The sequence below is a fragment of the Epargyreus clarus genome, unplaced genomic scaffold (genome assembly GCF_041222505.1).
Source record: "Epargyreus clarus isolate Ecla_fem2 unplaced genomic scaffold, WU_Ecla_fem_2.2 ptg000010l, whole genome shotgun sequence".
In the NCBI taxonomy this organism is placed as follows: domain Eukaryota; kingdom Metazoa; phylum Arthropoda; class Insecta; order Lepidoptera; family Hesperiidae; genus Epargyreus; species Epargyreus clarus.
This window is the reverse complement of record NW_027332218.1, coordinates 12,128,428-12,148,499: the sequence shown is the minus strand read 5'-3', so window position 1 is coordinate 12,148,499 and position 20,072 is coordinate 12,128,428. Positions and strand designations below refer to the sequence as shown.

The following is a 20,072-nucleotide window of genomic DNA, read 5'->3' as shown; positions in this document are numbered from 1 at the left end:
GGTATGGTAAGGAATACATACTTATCAGAGGCGTTCCAACTTAGTCCTTAGGGGTAGCAAAGTATCTGTCAACCTCAGGTAGTAATCGTAATCTTAACCCTATACTTGGCAGATAATTTTATCCTAAAAAAATTATACTTTTGCTACTTCCCTGCGTTAATTGGGTTATAAGGATATTAGGAAAAATAAAATAAAAAATCTCTGAATTTCAGTTTTCAGAATATAGTATGTGTCTTTAAGTGCACACTGCCAGGTTCACGAGAAAAAAATATGTGTCTTTAAATGCACACCGCCAAGTACTCACTAAACTAAGAAATAATTAAAAAATATAAAAAATATCATACATTTTGAAAATACTAAAGATAAAAGTCACGGAAGTTATGACATGTCAACAAGTTTTGAGATATTTTATTTGAGTTGAGAGATTAGAAGACCTCCTCCCAAAAAAACACAGTTCCCACATAAAGCGACTCGAAACTTTTTGAGTGGCAATAATTTTTGTTTACCGCTGTTCCCATGACGAAACAGCAACCAGGAATTACAAACGAAGATGTCCAGGATCTGTGTGGACAATACTAACAATGACCTATCACATTTGTACGCTATAAAGCGACTTGTCTGTTTAGACCTGCATCCATGTTTCCGTTAGAATGTTGTATTAAATTTGAGCATATGATTGGACTTTATTCCACTTGTTTGAAGGATGTGGTAAGAAGATATACTTTTCTGAGGCATTCCAGCTTAGTCTTCAGGGCTAGTGGCGCATCTATAGCCGACCTTAAGTGGGAATTTGGTCTTATCTGGGATTGATATTGCAGATGTTCTGGAATCATCATTATTGGAGATGTTTACATTTTTGACAGAAGACGCTATTGATAGGACAGGACTTGAGTTCAGGGACGTCTTTATGAGACCTAGACATCTGGAATTCATCTTTCTAGGGATTTGCTGGATTCTACATCCGATTTAATTACGCAATTTAGACACCAAAGCTAGAATTTTTCGGTCTCCAGTCATCTGAAAAAAATATTGCAAGCTAAGGACTGGGAATTTAGTGGAAACGGGGAAATATTAATTTCAGTCATGAATTATAAAAAAAAAACTCTGTCTGAACTTTGTTCACCCAACCCCCTACCTTGTGTGCAGAACCTTAGTATATAGTAGCAAAGTTGGCAGTGTGCATTTAAAGACACAATATTGATAAACAGTAATATTGTATGTCGTTGGCCGTGTGCATTTTAATGCACACATAACAAAAGTCATGAATTACTATATATTCAAAACATTATATCTCAAAAAAATATCACCATACATTGCATAAAGCTTGCAGAAAATAAGATTATATAAATTTCGTACATATAACTTAATTTCATTCAGATAAAATAAGATTCTTAGAGAGCGTTGCGCAGGCGCTGAATGACGGCTCGCTATTTTGTTTACCATTTACAATGTGTGAACGAGACAGATATTGATTTCATTTTCTGACATAAAGAAACGTTTGCTAATTCGCTTTCAGTTATTATTAGTAAGATTCGATGTCGCATTATCCGAAAAAAAAAATCTGATTCTAATGTGCATTTAAGTGCACAATGTCAAGTATAGGGTTAAACAATGCAACTGGAATCCTTTTCCAATAATATACATGAACTCATTTAATTACCAAACATGATTACTTTGAAATTATGCCTATATGTGACTTGAAATTAGTTTTAGATATAAGTGGATAAGTTAGTTAATACTATAAAGCTAGCTATTAAACGTAATTGGCTCGAGTTAAAATGACCTTGTAACATGGATAATCCTTAAACCAATTACTTTTATAGGATTAAGTTATCTTATGTGAAAAGATATTTCCGCATGCTTAATTATTTTCTTATAAGATACCAAAGGTAAAATTATTTATCGGGCGGTAAAACGCGAATGCCTGGGACTGCCGAAGCGGTGTCTCTTAGTATTGGAGGCTGAGACTCACCTTGGGTCGTTGCGCTAACGCAGTAAGTAAGTAAGATACCAAACGCAGACATAGAAAAGGGCTTCACCTGAAGCCTATGATCGTACATGAAACTGATGATTATGATGTTTACAAGAAGATGATGTTTCTTAAATCTTAGTCAGTCAACATCCACACCCTTCCACCGAAACCATACCATTTTTCTGGCTAGAAATAGGTTCAGTGGTAGCCTCCAACTTTCAACTGATTCTACCACTTCAGTATATGACTTGAAAGTTGTTTTTCAGTAATAGAACCCTTAATGCGTTGACTACATCTATTTCTGCCTTAAATGCGTTAGACATATCTAATCGGTATTTTCGGACATACAAATCGGTATTTTTAATGCATACATTAAAAATACCGATTTGTTTTACTAAATTTGATAGATTTAAACACCTTTTTTAGTTGTTAATAAAACTAAGATCATACCAATAGCTCTTGCGACAACCCCAGCCTCGCCCTCTAGATCGAAGTCCTGTTGGTAGCCGACCACGGCGTTGGCGCCCAACTCCGCTGCCTTTAAACCGACTAAACGTTGCACCTGCAATTCATGCGACACCCTTTAAAGAACATTAAGAAAGTTAAATTGTATCAGGTGTTACTTTGCGGAAATTCAAACTATTAAATTAGGATTAAAATTACTTCGCAACAATCGAAGTAGTTTTAGTAGTTATCGCGAAGTAGTTTTAATCCTACCTTAAGATCATAAAGTTTGTAAATGGCAATATCGTTTGTATATATTTTTAATTCACCTAGGGGCGAACGGCCTTTAGAAATATATTGTTCTGCCAGGGAATCTAATTTAGGTAAAAAGCATTTTGTTTTATTGCACCGAACGATAATAGGTATATGCATGTCAAATTGTAGGAAATTATTATTAACATAATTATGACAAAATAAAAGAAAGAGGTATTTTAAAGTATTACGCAGAAAGTAAATAGAAAAATATCTCGTGCAACGACGTAGAAACACATAGGTATGTACTATATGTATAGTACATACATATAGTACATACCTATGTGTGTTTTTTATCCAATATCAATGAGATGCTAACAAGTCACATTCACATACCTGATTACTCAGTTTGATGAAAGCCACCTGCCGCGCCTCGTTCGAAGCCCTGGGTGTTCGAATCTTATCGATCCACTGGTATTCGGGATCGTCGTTCACAATCAGCTCTTCCACGAAGCCGTGAATAGAGGTCGCTCTGTAACCGGGCGGGATCATAGGACCTACAATATAAATATTAAATTCTCAAATAAGCTGACGTTTACCTACTTCTACTAACTTGTTTGATGTAATTAATAAAACATTTCTATGGATTCCAACAAATAATTGAGGAAACGACCAATTGACGACAATTACTAAAAAATAATATACATTTCAATATGAATGAAATATTACAAGTATAAAATAACACTGTAAGCATGTTAGCCTCGAGAAATTTGTTTACACGTTAAAATAATGTTACACCACAGCAACTTTTTGAACATTTATCAAAAACATTCATATACTGATAGCGCCGCGTGGACCCAATCTTTTAATTTTTAAACTATCTGACGTCAATTACTATTAAAAGCAAATAAATCAATATATCTGAATAATAAACTCCCGACCTGCGCTCAAAATATAACCTCCAACCTGCTGCCTTCTGACTTTGACGAGCTTTTTTTGCTGCCATCCACGCAATGCCACTTCACAACCTTATCTTAACTAACTAAGCTATAGCTACGCCCAATGTCATAGCTATTACTAATTCTCATCTCAGCACTGCTGAGAAGACTCACAATGAAAGAACTGCACCCCGCAGCTGGAAGTCTTGTACTTGTTGAAGTCAGAGAACAGTTCAACCTTGACGATGACGTTCAGCTCGCCGCGGATGCCGTGCATCGTGTCGAATACCGGGATCCAGCCGGACATCACCGCACCTAGTATTAGAATTAACTTAGATAGATCTCTTCGTGGTTATACGACTTTTTTAGTAAATTAAAGTAACAATTGAGCATCTAGTCCGCATGATGGTTAGTGGTCACTGCCGCCCGCGAATCACAGATGCATTACTACTCCTGAGGATTAATGATCACTTCATATTAAGTCAGCCAACATTCATACCTTCCCATTGAAATTCAAGAACTGCTTCATACTAGAAATGAGTGGTGCATTTATATATATAGCTGTAGGTATAGGAGTAACAGACGAGCATGCAGTCCATCTGATGGTAAGTGGCTACTGCCGCATGTATGGACATGATATATCATATAATCAAACCTGTAACTTTACCTAGCCTGAGGTCTAACGTCTAACCTGCGGTCGGCGGCGGATGCTACCCCTGAGTACTAAACTGGAATGCCTCAGAAAAGTATGTCCCCTTACCACCCACCTTTCAAACCAAAACACAGCAGCGCTTAATACTGCTGTTATTAGACAGAAATAGGTGCAGCGATGGTGTCACCAGAATCATAAAACAGAGGGTTCTACCATCTTTAAAACCATACAGCCTTGCCCAGCCTATCCCAATTATAGAAAACCCTTGTAATGAAGGGTACTTTTTTAGCCATTGCGGACACATAATACGTACCTCCAGGCGGTCCAGTGGTACCCTTAGCATTATTAGCTTCTCTTGCCAACAGGGGAGCCAGGCTAATGACCACCTTCCCGATCGCGTCATTCGCTGAATACGTGTCGTGGTCCATGAGACGCAGTTGCAGAGGCTCATCTTGAAGTTCTGATTCGTCCACCTGCAAGAGATTTCAACTAATTTATTTATTGTATACCTACAAATGACGCTTACTATCGGCTAATACAAATGGAAAAAAATCTAGTGGCATTTTTCAGTTAATTCTTGGTGAAGACAAAATTTGCGTAAAAAATCCGTAAAGATATTATAGTAGGCGACCCGTAAATGAAATAATTTCTCATGGTTTATTCATAGGGTTTATTCCGTTTATTCATCATCCGTTGTATGTTACGTTTTATCTGTTATGATTTTCTCTTAATTTAATATAAAAACTCCTTAAAGTGACGTCCCTTTTTGCAAATGATTTTTTTCTTTACCTTTCCACTACAATACATACATGCAAAATGGTATTCATTTTTTTATTCCTGTCTTATCGAAAAAGTAATTTTGGTTTAACCGATAACTGGTTTAACCGATTTTACTGTAGGTATTTTCAGCGAGAGAATACATTATGTTTTATGTAAATCTTCGATACGGACAATTTTGTGTTAATAGTGTGAAAATGTGAAAATGTCGTAAATGTTGATGCAATACATAACCAGCGCACATTTCCGTGTCACATTGAAATCCTCTCGCGATCATTAATTTGTTTTCGTGCCACTTATCGTGACTATATTTGCATAACTCAGCTATTCTAAGCCCTCCTTGTAAATCTAACCATTCTTTGAATGCCTGAAAGATTCCAATGCTTTAATAAGACGCGACATTAATATATAAAGATTAATAAATAAAGTTTAAGCAAGTGATCATTATTTTCTAGTACAGACATAACTTTGAAAAATCGGAGATGAGTGCCTGGGATTTGAACCTCGGACCTCTCGATTAAGAGGCCGAGTTTCTTACGGCTGTCATTTCATGTAACCGACTTCAAATAGGACAGAATTCTTTCCTTTGGGTCATGAGGGCATCGACATTACGGCGTCGTCGTGCGGTCAAATCTTATTCCACGACGATCGCCATGCGAAATCTCAAATGTTCACGACGTCGTAACGTTAAACGAATGCCGTATCGGGAGTACCTATTTTTCGCCATAACATTAATAACGTTACATGCGTTGCTGCATGCAGGTCTAAGGTGGAACATCTCATACTAGAATCTATACGCACATAGTGCGTACAGGTCAAATTCCAGTCTTCAAGCAGTTCCAGCCAGTTACAAGCATTGTAATACAGGTATATGTACATTTGGTAATTGCGTCGCAGTCGAATGAAATATTCTACCAACTTTAATTTATTACGTATGTAATAACCTTGAATTTAAAACATCATATGAGCATCCACTTATGATAATATATTAATCCTACTCTTGTGATCAGAGTGCAAAACAATAGGTACAGTTATAATAATAGTTAGATGTTACTATACTATAGTATAACATATAGTTTTTTTTCTATTTTATGTGAAAAAGAGTCAATGTATCTAAGTGTTAAGTGATAAGGCACACTTTTTGTGATTAGTTCATTAGTCATACGTATCGGCTCTACACTATCGAGAGAGGGCATAATGTGCCACGACTCTCCAATGTGGCTTAGAGTCATAGTTTCATATATCACTGGTAAAATGTTATGCTATTGTTAATGTTTATGTAATGGCATAAATTTTAATTTTAAATGCGGACAGTCTGTCATCTGCGATACTATTATATGATAAAAATTACTTGCCAAGAAAATAATGATTATTATATGTATTAAGTTATTGTTATATGTTAATTAGTCAAATTAAATTATAATTATGTATTACTTAATAAAGATTTTACATACGAGTAGATTATTTATTTATTGCCTAGCATTTATTCTATAACTTACCAACACCAACACGAGACGCCAAAATACCAATTGCCTAAACCTAAGCAATCACAGTTTCGAAGCAAAACGACGAAATTCTCGGCCATTAGCGTTATGAGAGTTATTTTCGACGCCGTCTGGCGTGCGTCTACGATTTGTTTACACCACAATGACGAATGATTAACTGTCTCATGCGCAGTGACATTGATTGAATGCTCCAGAACGATTGCTGGATTAGAACCAGGGCCGGATTTTGGTAAAACAGACGACGCTACTGGCCCGTGACCTCCACAAAGGAAGGGTCCCCAAAATAGAGATAAAAATATCTAAATTTCGACGTGTTTTTTTTCAAACATCTATAGTCAAACCACAGTATGTTTCTCCTGGCCCGTGACCTCTTCAAAGGAAGGGTCCCCAAAATAGTCGGCCACAGGCGCTATTGCCGAGTACTAAGTTGGAACGCCTAGGAAAAGTATGTCTCCCTTAAAACACCCTTCAAACCAAAACACAGAAGTGCTGAATACTGCTGTTATTAAGTAAAAATAGATGTGGCGGTGGCGCCGCCGAAGCCGAACCACAAAGGGTTCTACGAAGTTCAGTATAGTTATTGACAAAAAAATTTACACATTTGACAGAAATACAATTATGCCTTCAGGGCGCCAGACCTCCAAATCCGGCCCTGAATAGAACAGCTGGCGCTGTGTAACAAACATATATACACAGTGGTATAAGACGGTCTCTGATGTCTCTTAGATTAGATCTTCCGGTGACATTTGCAACAAATTCGATTTTAAATTTAACGCAAGCACCTCTATTTTGAATATTAGAACAGATTTTAGGTTGTCTAAGGTTATATACTTGAGCGATAAGGCCTTTTTCTTTTTTTTTTCTCGTGGGGGAACCCTTCAAAAGGTACCCGACGACGTGTGAGCGACGCCAGGTTATGTGGGATTTTTACCGCACTAAAACCCCCCCGGTGGCCGTCCTCAACGCTTGTTGGAGAACTCCGGGATCCCCGACGGAACACAACCGGAGCCCTCCAAGCGCGATGCCCAACGGGCTCTACCCTGGGGGAACAGTTTTCGCTCCCCCCACACCATGTAGTGTTTACGACGTTATGCGACCACACATACCGCCGTCCTTCCCAGGGTCGCTAGCTGGACGGTTCGAGCTCCCACTCTTGCCGCCCGCAATCCCCCACGCCCCCTTTTAGTCGCCTCCTACGACAGGCAGGGGATACCGTAGCTCTATTCTAGTCCCGGAACTAGAGGGACAGAGCGATAAGGCCTACAAGTATGTAAGCCCATTATCAATAATCAACATATTATCCAATACATATTTTCAACAAAACGTAATTTCTATCTCCCAGAGCTTGACTTTATATTATGTATACCTAACAATAAGCCAGATGGGTTACCTAGTGAGGGCAAGTGCAATACCAGAGGGTCGTCAATGCATCACCAGCATTGAAGGAGAGCTTTTTTTACACCCTTCTTAAAAGCCCCATGTCATAGCCCTGAGGAAATACCTCAGAAGGAAGTGCATTCCACATTTTGCATTTGCAAACCAAACCATGAAGGACCGCCACATGATCAGTTGATGTGGATGGAACCTCATCCTTCGACAAGTGATGCAATGAGGGAAGGATGATGCGAATGTTCTATGTATAGGTACATCTTTCCTTTTCTATACCTTACATTGCTGGTGTGCAAAAAGAATGTTGTATTTCATGTACCTATGGGCCCTGTGCACTTTAGCGTATGGTCTTTTGTTGTTACACAAACCAAACCAAACCACAACATTAACATGGAATGGATTGCAGTTGGCTTGTAAAGTGTATGAGACATATCTCTATTTCCAAGATAAGGGTAATATAAAAATCATTATGATTTCTGTCTACTATTTGTACCTACCAACAGCAATGTTAAGCACTGCTGTGTTCTGGTTTAAAGGTTAAGGGAGACATATTTTTCCGAGGCATTCCACCATGATCCTCGGGGTAATTGCGCATCTGTGTCTGACCTCGGGTAGAAATATCTAATCCTATCTGGGGTTGATTACAGATGTCTAAGGCAGTAGCCATTTACCATCACCTGGACTGCATGCTCATCTGCTACTCCTATATAGTGTGGTGTGATGTGGTGTATTAGTGTGGATGACTGCACAGATAGGTGTTTGTTTCGTAAAATTTCAGCATTTCATCTCTTTTAATGACCCAGCAAATGTAGCCAAAAGAAATAAGCAAAAACTTCGACCTTGGTATGTTTACAAAAACAGATTGTGAGGTATTTTTATCATTTATTGCTGTTTTACTTATGACTAGAAAGCTTTCTTTCATCTTATATAATTCAGTGTTTGTTTTAATTTTAGATGTACTATGCAACATTCATTAAAGTTATAGAGCTCTTTGTAAGACTGCTGTGGCAGTGTAGTTATGTTGTGTTTGAGTTTGAAGTTCAATGAGTTTCGTAGTTGTAAGGTGGTAGACCCCATAGGCCCTATGGGGTCTACCACCTTACAACTACGAAACTTAACACCTATGGCATAGGGCAACTGGGCGACCCGTGAGACTGGGAGAAACTGGGTGTGACCTGACCACCATCAAGCAGTTCTGCATTCAGTGGAAGAGTATAAATGTTGCAATCGGTGGTAGAACTCTATGTGGTTCGACTCCGGTGGCAGCACTGCCCCACCTACTTCTACTCTTCTCTGCTGTATTCTAGTTTGAAGGGACTGGTAAGGGAGACATACTTTCCGAGGCATTCCAACTTAGTCCTCAGAGGTAGCAACACATCTGTGACAGACCTCAGGTATGTAATGCTGTCTGGGGTTGATTACAGATGTCCTTGGACAGCAGTGGCCACATAGCATCAGGTGGACTGCATGTTCGTCTGCTACTTCTATATTGTATAAAAAGAAACATATAAGGTGACAATTTTAGGTAGCATATGTAGCAACACGTCTGTTTTCAGGCAGCTTCTGTTAGATCTTGGTCTATATAAAGTTGGTCACAGAGGTCCATGAGCTGTAGTAGGCACTTACCATCAGGTGGGCTGCATGCTATTTTGCTACTCTAATATTATTTAAAAAACCATTTACTATCTGGTGGACTATAAGCTTGTTAGCAAATTTTATCACATCATTTTGTCATCATCATTTCAAATTATGAATTTCACAAAAGAGAAAGCAATAAAATACATGACAATCCAATATTTATCTATATAGATAAAGTATCACACAGCTAAAAGATCCAATGTAAACAAGTAATTAAGATACATGATACATATTTATATCAATAATTTTTAAACTGGAACAAAGAACTTAAACAATGTTTATTTTTAATGTTATTTATGTCTTTAAATAAAGCTGTTTTGCCAGATATAATAAGACTATACCAGATTGCTGGTAATAATTTGATCTATGAACTACCTATGAAATGAGGTTGTATGGATGTAGTAGTAATAAAACCTAGACTGTAGACCCTAGACTTCATAGAAAAAAAGTTGATGACAATTTGTAAAAAAATATATTATGATAAATAAATTCAATGTAGTACTACATTGTTTTTTTATGTTATATGGACACTTTGTGCCCTTTGAATAAGTTCTGATACCAGACTACATAATCATAGATCTGTCAACAGTTACTAATATGAGTTGAACTTATGCTAGCGAGATTGATAACTACTTCCTGTTATGTCAATAATCTATAATAACATTATAACGAATTTGCATTAAATAGGCCCCGAAACTACTGGTATTGACTAAATTCCCTTATTGGCACAGTTATTAGATAATAGTTACGATGTATTACCTCGAATCTGTACCATTCAGTGCTGCTCCAATGCGGGTTCAATGACTTGCGGCACACGTCCGTCTTGTGGGTTATACCTCCGAATTTGATCTCAACAAACGCATCCGTTGTATCACTAGCTCTGTCCATCACGGGCAGGTTCCGTCCCGCCAACACCTTCACCTTTATTTTCCCAGGCATTTTCACTATTTACCTAACACTTCACACCAAACTAAAAACCGAAATTAGCATCGCATTTAGTCACTAAAATTAGCACTTCCAAACGTCTAATCAAATACACAAATAATAATCTTATCTAAATGGTAATCTAATTCAACAGTTTATATAAAAACGTTGCTCGACGATGATAACGTATTTTCTCGTTTTTATCGGTTCAAATCACAGTTCCTCGCGGCACATATACATAAACAAACCTAACAATGCGCGTAAACATTTTCGCGGCGTATTTGTTGCGTATTACGTTGAGTTTTGATAAAAACAGCACCTACAGGCGCCTCCGCCCTGTCAGAACTGTGATGTATCCAAAATTCACAAATGTTTATTTATAGAATCGAAAGATTTTATAAATAATCTAGCCGCGCAAGGGACACTTTCACAGCTGTTGATCCAAATGTCAAATGGTGGGTGGCGTTCCGATACACGCTATGAACACTATAAAAATGTATAAAGAAATGACGAACAAAAAACACATGTATTTCGCAATCTTTAGTGGTAGATATTTTAATTTTGTCAATACGCTCTAATGCTAATGTAATGAAGACCCCGAAAGGCATGAATGATACTTTCATTATCGGCGATCGAAGATTTAGCTGCTTTTCGGAAACTAAATGTAGCTGCCAGCGATCAAACGCTACGCTTTGATCACCAGTTGTAACTACTTTTGGTTGTTATAATGGGTCGTAGATGTATTTTTCTAATTTACAATTTTTAACCACAGCAGCACACGAAAATAGACGCGAAATCATTTTGATTTGTTCTGAAAAACTTAAATTAACCCCCCGAGTAGATCGGACAATCGTCGTGGCAAGTAAAGAGAGCGAGTTATTTGCGCACTTATACAGTTCACGCCAAACTTCTAGTCCGCTCTGAAGTTGTTGCGCGTAGTAAGCACAGTAAGGGCACATAAACGCAGCTATGTATTCCGGGGAGAGAGATGTGGGCGAGAGCGGGCAGCGGAAGGGTGCCGGAGTGTCCCGCTAATACCTATAATTTGCTGTTGCGACGCAACTCGTTTCTATATTCAGAGCGGACTAGAAGTTTTTCCCGGACTCTACCTACCAGTCTTTGCTCTTGTGAACCAATAACGAATGTTATTTTGTATGTCATTGGAGATTCCCTTATTTTTAATAATGTGGCGAATAAAAAGAAAGCTATTTTGAAAAAAATATTTTTTATTTTTTTTTATATGCAATATATTGTATATATTTATTATACAATATAACAAAAATATACTTATTATACTGGTAACAATAGAATGTTTCGCACAAAACTATACACCATTTTAAGCTAGTTAAAAGTATGGCCATGGAATATTTATAGACATAAAAATATTCTTATTATAATTGCTAAAATAATACGAAAAGCTTTGTCACATTTACAATATTCTAACTAACAATAAAATCAATGGTGTTGCCAAGGGGAGACTTCAGACCCCCACCCTCATCTGAGATTTAGAAGAACTGTCCCCCCTTCTTGAAAGGCAAACTAGTGCTTCATACACAGACCTGTATTTGTTTTGTTGGGAGATATAGGCCAGTGGCTTCATATTTCAACTGACGACACGTAATCGGCTGGCATTGCCTTTAAATAACTTGATTTTTTTCATAATGAACACTTAGCCTAACTATGCATTACGGTGAATAATATTTTTATTCAACATAAAGCATATAACAGAGATTTCAAAAAATTCGCAACAGTAAATGCTATATATTTGCAAATTGCAATAATTAATATTATTCTTATTTAAATGAACACTTCGAACTTATAAACAAAAAAAAAATGAAAATAAGATTTCAACAAATCTGCAACCGGAATTGCATATGGTTTAACATATCACATTCAGTATCTTCACCAAAAACATTACTGCACTCATTTGGTAAATCAGACCTATCTTCACTGAATTCTATTTTGGGTTGCTTCCAAAAAACCGTAGGTTGACTGTTTGTTGCCGTGTTTCCTGACTTCTTTCCGGCTTTCTTTAACCTTGAGCTGGTGGGTTTTGATGGCTGTAATGTAAAAATAATAATTAGCAACGAGTCAGAAGATCCATTATTATCGTACGAAGAATGAAGTGCACAAAAAATAAGTACAAAAAGGTATTTTTACGTATTTTTGGTAAAGAAAGATTCATTGTAAGACATTTATAGAAATACCCAATTATTATTATAGAGAAATATTTTATATGGATTCGATATTGCTTAAGGCATCGGAGAGTAGTGGTGGGGGATTAAAATATATTGACATACTAAGAGAATCGTGGAATGAAATAGTTTAATATACACTATTCTACCCCTAAGACGCTGTCCCCAGGGGTCATGACCCCAAAAAAACCGTCGACTTCTTTTTATGGGGAAACCCTGAATGGATTCCTCTCTGCCGCGGGGTATCGAAGAGGATATGCTGGACTTTACAGTAAATACTAAAATATACACTTAAAACACGTTATAAAAAGCTAATTTAACCAATTTGTTCCTGTGCCCGGAGGTCAGGGTAAATTTGGTTAAATTTGGGGCACCCAAAATATTACGCTTCGATCGCGCCTGACGGAACGCTTTGTATCGAGTACTTACACAACCAGTACTGTCGTTAGCGACGACACTGTCATCTATCGCACTGTAAATTGAAGACCTCTTTCGTTTCACAAGTCTGTCATCGTCAGTGGCCTTCCGTTTTTGCTTTTGCCGTTTCACCGTACGCACAGCGAGTTTTTTGAATCGTCTGAAATTATTTTTGTATCATTATTCTTTGTTTTCAATCGAAGCAAAGGAGCTCGCAGTCCTGTTGTTTAAATATAGTCCGCATAAAACTGCTAGTCCGCTCTGAATATACTAAATATAGAAATGAATCGCGTCGCCATAGCAAATTGTATGACTACACCTGCTCGCAACAACTTCAGAGCGGACTAGCAGTTTGGCGCAGACTATATCTAGGCTTTGTTCCTTAGTGTATTAAAAAAATGTTGTAAAAAAAATAATGTGTATACATGGTGTATACATGCAATAAATTAAATTTGTAATAAATATGTAGCAAAGTGTTGGCATGTATTGTAATATGTTGTGTCATATGATAACAAAATTTATTTAAATTGTCAGTTGTCTTTTTGCGAAACTTACGACATTCCCTAGCCAACGTCACGGTGTCGTTTAGATATCGGTGTTGTAAAAAATTGCTCTAATAGTTATCGCAAGCGCGCCAAAAGAACTTTAATTTCAAAAATATTAAAATAATATTTAATTATACCCATTTAGTGCATCCAGTTTTTCTTCTAGTCCTCCTTTTGCTTTTTTTAATGCTGCTATTTCTGAGTTTTGCTGCTTTATAAATTTCATCTCCTCCTCTAACGCTGTAACTGCTAATTTTCGACTGATAAGTTTCTCTTCGCAAGTTTTAAGTAATTCACTAAAACAGTTATAACATTAAACTATACCTATTATTCCCAGAGTGAATGCAGTATAGTTGAAAAGAAACTATTATATAAATCTACTAATTTATTGTTTGCCAGTTATCCAATTTTTACTGATTAAAGATTGAAATTTGTTCATGTCTAGCATAGATTCGTAAAGATACTTCGCCGCCTTGAAATTGAATGAAGCCACAAACGGCTTATTTTAGTAAGTTCTTTTTTTGAATCCTTGACAAATAAAAACATTTTTAGAGAAAATTTACGAATAAATAACGAATTTACCTAATAATTACGTAATTTACGTAATAAATAAATAATTATTTATAATTTTTTAGGGACATTTTAGCACGGAGACGTGGCAAAACTTTTTTACGCAACTATTTCAATTCTCAAAACTGGGTACATTTTCGGTCTATGATGTCTAGTATGAACAATTATCTCAATATATATTATACTCAAAGGTGACTGACTGACGTAGTGATCTATCAACGCACAGCCCAAACCACCCGACGGATCGTTCTGAAATTTGGCATGTAGATAGATGTTATGACGTAGGCATTCGCTAAGAAGGGACTTTGATCAATTTTACCCCCAAGGGGATAAAATAGGGGATGAAAATATTACTTCGTAACGCCAGCAAAGCCGCGGGCAAAAGCTCGTATATGAGTATGAAGAAATTGTCAACTGTCGATCTTTGGTAGGCAACATTGAAAAGATTGATTATTAATAAAGACCGTAATTCGGATGATATATTTTTAATTTGTAAAAATAGAAAAACAAAAATCGGCGTTGTAGTTAAGTATCATGGAAATAAACATAAATTACAATTTTATAAGAGTAATACTTAAATTACATTAAAATTATTATCTCGTTAGATCGCCTAATCGACTATATTATAACTCTTATAAGGCTAATAACATAAGGGAGCAACATGCGCCATATTTTCAGTTAAATGAGATATTTTTAACCTAATTTGAACAGCTATAATGGCATTCTTCAAATACTTTAGAGAATCCCTCCATTTTTTGTTGCATGCGTAAAAAGTTCTATTAAAACATGAAACATATAATACATATAAATAAATAAAAAAAAGTTACCCCATTAATCCTTCTATCGTAGTCACTTCGAGTTCTCGACTTGTAAGTTTTGCCTCACATTCAGTAAGTACACTTCTGAAAATATATATAATAGCTGTATTAGAATTTTAGAAGAGATATGTAAATTGATGGTCATGGTATCAGTATCAGCTTGGCATTCCCATGGGAACTTTGGGATAAAAAGCAAACAAGCTTGAAGACAACCTGATGCTAAGTAGTCACTACCGTGTCCCTGTAGTCTCGGGACTAGAATAGGGCTAAGGTATCCCCTGCCGTTCGTAAAAGGCGACTAAAAGGTCGAGCCGTCCAGCAAGCAACCCCGGGAAGGACGGCGGTATGTATGGTCGCATACCATCGTAAACACCAGACGGTGTGGTGAGTCCTGAAGCTCACGTAGGAGGAGCCCGAAGGGGCAACGCGTTCAGAGGACTCCGGTTGCGTTCCATAGGAGATCCCGGAGTCCTCTTGGCAATGCTGAGGATGGCCACCGGGTGGGTTTTAGTGCGGTAAGAATCCCACATAACCCTGTGTTGCTCCCACGGCACCGGGTACCTTTTGAAGGTTTCCCCCTCGTAAACAAAAAAAAAGGTAGTCACTATCATCCTGGACATTTGTAACCAACTCTACACAGAACAGGAGTTTCAGTTCTACAGCTTATTACACGTTTGCAACTCTTGATGACCAAGATGGTTGGTTCATATCTAAGTCAGCCGGCATCCACACCATTTCCCAAATCCGTAAGACTGTTTCACAATAGAAATAAGTGAAGGTGGTAAAAGTATTTGTGGTATGACTCGGCGGCATTCTCTAATAATAGCAGTGTTAAGTGCTGCTGTGTTCTGGTTTAAAGGGAGGTTTAAGGGAGATATAATTCTGAGGTGTTCCAGTTCTCAAGAGTAGCAGCGCATCTGAGGCCGACCTCAGGTAAGAATTTAATCCTATCTGGGGTATAAAGATAGAAGTTGGGTTAAAATCCCTCTTTATATCAAAAGGCCAATTGTTAGTACTAACATTTTTAAGCTTGAATTAGTAAATAATTGGATATTATTTGTTTCCAGTACTTTTTGTGATGAGTAAACAGAAAAAAAAATGTAGAGGATTTGAATGATTCTCTTTTGACTATTGATTTACAAATTTTGTGTTTCACAAGTTGTGATTTGTAAAGTGTCTTTCAATGCTTTACTGACTATGAATAAGGAAGATAGAACCTCCTGTTATATATGTATGTGTTTGAATTTTTTTTTTTATTATATAGGAGAAGCAGACGAGCATGCAGTCCACCTGATGGTAAATGGCTACTGCCGCCCATGAACATCTGTAATCAAACCCAGATAGGATTAGATATTCCTACCTAAGGTCTGCCACAGACGCGCCGCTACAGTACTCCTGAGGACTAAACTGGAACGCCTCAGAAAAGTACATTTCCCTTACCACACCCTTCAAAACGGAACACAGCAGCGACTAAAACTGCTGTTATTAGGCAGAAATAGGGGTGGTGCCGCCGAAGTCGAACCACAAAGGGTTCTACCACCTACATACTTACATATTCTTAACACTATTTATAATATGTGTAGAAAAGATAAACATACTTAGAGTCTTCTAAATGTTTTTGTGTATTGAGATGCATATCAAGTATATATTGGCTTTGTGTGTTGAGTTTGTCATCATATTCTTTTATTTTCTGCTGCAGTGTCACTATTTCCTTTTCTTGGTCTTTTACTTTAGTTTCATATTCTTTCATATTTGTCCTGTAAATGTAAATTATATCACATTTCATAAGTATTACTTCCATTAATATCACTAAGTTAATTACATGGTAATAGTTGGTTTATTAGGATTTAGTAAAACCTAAACATTGAAGTAAGTTGGAGTTAATATGTAAGAAATTTAACCTTTTTTTTTTATAAGACTGAAGTATCAAACTAGTATGTAGTTCACCTGTTGGAAGTTGGCCCATGAACATAAGTAACCAATAGAATAGAGAATGGGGATCCAAACTAAAGTCAGTTAATACACTTCAATGTACTGAAACACAAAAACTGCTCTGGTAGAAGTCTAATCTCATCTGCAGTTGATTACTGATGTCCTTGGGCAACAATCAACAACAACACTTTTTTAAAATTCAAAATAGGTTCTTTACAGAGCACTTTTTGAATGTCAACACAACTACCACCACTTCACAAGGTGTTTCGTTATGGAGAAGAAGCGGCGAAAGAAACTCCATAACACATATCTCTTTTTAAAAAAATGTTTTTTACAATGTCAACTTAATGTAATGGTACATGTGGAGCTGGAGCTAATTCAGACCACACCGTTTTCTCAGTCAAATAATCACTTAGTTTATAGTACACTTTTTTACATAGTGTTTGTTTAACGACAATGAACATAGGAACTTATCAGTAGGTGGAGTGCACATTTAGTTGGTATGTTTATATTATAAACAAAAGACAAGTGTGAGTCGAACTGGCACAGTAGGGGTTCAACAAAATTTACGTATATTATTTATTTATTTGTATAAGGTTTACCAATGTAGTATACACTTATATAAATGACATTGCAAAACTTAGATAAATAAATTGTATTACCACAATATTATAGGTGAACACGGCATTTACACAATTGATTTAGATTTTTACTATTTGTTATGACAGCACCCATAGAATGGAAAACATTGTGAAAAATTTAACTTTCACTATTCAATAGATATTTCAATAGATAACATGAAAAATGCTGAAAAATATTAAGTTCTTGTAGCATGACCCCAATTTATTTTCAAGATTTTTTTTAAAGTATTTGTTGTTATAGCAGCCCATGTTATACATTTTCTGTTAGAATTTCAAGTGACTATCTACCACAGTTCAAGTGATAAAGACAGACTGACAGACAGCGGAGGCTTAGTCATAGGTCTATAAAAAGTATGTTAACTTACCATAGATTAGTAAAGACCATAGACTCACTCCTAACAAGAAAATATAACCAGTTTTAACAGTTCAAATTATCACTGTCATCTATTTTCGTGTTTGAAAAATATTAAAAAAATGCAGTTTTTAGATCATTTATGAATGAAACAATATTTCTCCACACTTTTTCCTCGTTTTCGTGTTTGTGCATCCCTTAACTACGTGTGTCGGCATTGTTCCGCGTAAATTATACCATGACTTCCATTACATGTCTGACAAAATTGTCAGCCATTTAAGCCATTTAATGGCTTCCTTCAATTACAAGGTGTTGAGATATCTATACTTATCTATGTAACTTACATGGTTGTTAATAAATCATTGATAACAGATGAGTTTTCCTCTTCCTTTTTCTTAGCTAGCTCTTTGTTTGTTTCCAGTTCTAGTTGTATGCTTTCCAATTTTGATTCAAGTAAAGCGACATCTCTGGGGTTCTCCATTGTCAGGTACAAGCGGAAGGTACAATAACGTGTCACCGGGTTGCGACATTGTGGACAAGTGTGGGATCTGTAATTGGGCATAGTCATATTTTTAAAATACATGACATACAATACTTATAATATACCATTGCCTGCGTTTAAAGGCTGTATCTAAATTATAAAGTTTCAGTGGTAATTTAATTATCAAGGGTGGTCAAATATTTGGAGGGCCAAGTTACTAAATATGTGACAAAGCAACTCTACCATGATGGTTACTACACCGATATGCTGTAAGGCTATTTGTGGTCTACTCAGGTGGCCTATAGTCAGTGATAGCCTATATATTCGTTTTTGTTTTGGTCTCTCAATCTATGGTCAGGGGTGGAATCCTAGGCAACCTTGATTTTTAATACCACTTACTTTGAACACATAAGGAAAATATCGTAGATTAACCAGTAATCCTGCCAGCTCTTAAAAAATACAACAAAAACGTTCCCAAATATAATTATAGATAACCAGCCCAGTGGATTATGCCTAAATCCCTCTCACCCTGAGAGGAGACCCGTATCCAGCAGAGGCACAACAAAGGATGAGAACAACAGGTAACAACATTGATTTTACTTATATAAAGAAAAATACTTGCATGTCAATCCATTGTACTAAACACTGGTAGTGGAAAATATGACCACATTTCGTCGCATGAATGTCCTCATTCTGATTTATCACCTCACTACAAATAACGCATATAATCTGCATGTTTGAATTAAAACAAAAAATCCTTTAATCAAAAACTAATCATGTTTTATTTTAAATTTAAGATCTTTTAAAGTTTTGGAGTTTAATAAATCTGAGAGATACTTTAACTTTATTAACGCACTACGACTAATAACAAGTTTGTTTACGAATTAAGATTCTACGACGTAGAAAAGAAACAATCGTTCGTTCAAAGATATTTAGACATTGAGTCAAATGTCAATTTCAATTTATCAAATGTCAATTTATGTCAACCAAGTTGAAATAGGGATTTTCTAGCTCATAAACTATTGTGTTTCTAGCACATAAACATCTTATTGCAAATCTTTAATAATAATTCGTAGTGATAAAATACTTACTTATAAAATATATTGTTCAAATATAAATTTTCCACTTTTTAATAAGTAGTTTTGACAACCTAGTCCACAGAACACCTATACTTCCCGTATTTTATACTAGTTTTTGCCCGCGTTTAAAAGAAAATAATAAATAAAACTGTAAATTCGTACCTTTAACTATGCTAAAGATCATCACTTCATCAAATTAGTGTTAGTTTACGATTCAATCCTTACTAATATCGATTAAAATAATCGATGTTTTGGGTCCAAAAGATCGATTCTCCGGTTAATCGATCTTAGATTTCCGGGATAAAAACTATCCTATGTCCTTTCTCGGGTCTCAAACTATCTTTGTACAAAATTTCATTAAATTTTTAGGCGTGAAGAAGAGACAACCAGACAGAGATACTTTCGGATTTATAATATTAGTAAGGAGTAAGGATAAGGATTTTAGTCTATAACAGTAGTTATGTTTAGAAGCGCCCCCAAAGAGTATAATATAGACCCCTTCCACACGCACACAATAGTTTGTTGGACTTAAATGGCTTAAAACCTTAAAG

General features: G+C 36.3%; 2 protein-coding genes across 2 annotated transcripts in view; both read right to left on the bottom strand.

Moving 5' to 3' along the window:
* LOC140745554 (uncharacterized) overlaps window positions 1-10,935 on the bottom strand; it is a 29,968-nt gene extending 19,033 nt beyond the window's left edge. Inside the window, exons 1-5 of the mRNA XM_073077480.1 lie at window positions 10,327-10,935; window positions 4,572-4,731; window positions 3,781-3,921; window positions 3,065-3,225; window positions 2,423-2,534 (exon numbers count right to left, since the gene is read on the bottom strand). Of these exons, the coding sequence (XP_072933581.1) occupies window positions 2,423-2,534; window positions 3,065-3,225; window positions 3,781-3,921; window positions 4,572-4,731; window positions 10,327-10,506 (754 nt within the window). The 5' untranslated portion in view covers window positions 10,507-10,935. The remainder of the gene's footprint in view (window positions 1-2,422; window positions 2,535-3,064; window positions 3,226-3,780; window positions 3,922-4,571; window positions 4,732-10,326) is intronic.
* A 764-nt stretch (window positions 10,936-11,699) lies between these two features.
* LOC140745552 (uncharacterized) lies at window positions 11,700-19,384 on the bottom strand. The gene is made up of 7 exons (XM_073077476.1): window positions 19,065-19,384; window positions 18,306-18,509; window positions 16,635-16,793; window positions 15,046-15,120; window positions 13,786-13,944; window positions 13,116-13,263; window positions 11,700-12,551 (listed from the first exon to the last, which is right to left on the bottom strand). Exons 1-7 carry the CDS (start codon window positions 19,175-19,177, stop codon window positions 12,339-12,341), a joined length of 1,071 nt encoding a protein of 356 aa, XP_072933577.1. The 5' UTR covers window positions 19,178-19,384; the 3' UTR covers window positions 11,700-12,338.
* Window positions 19,385-20,072: the final 688 nt, after the last annotated feature.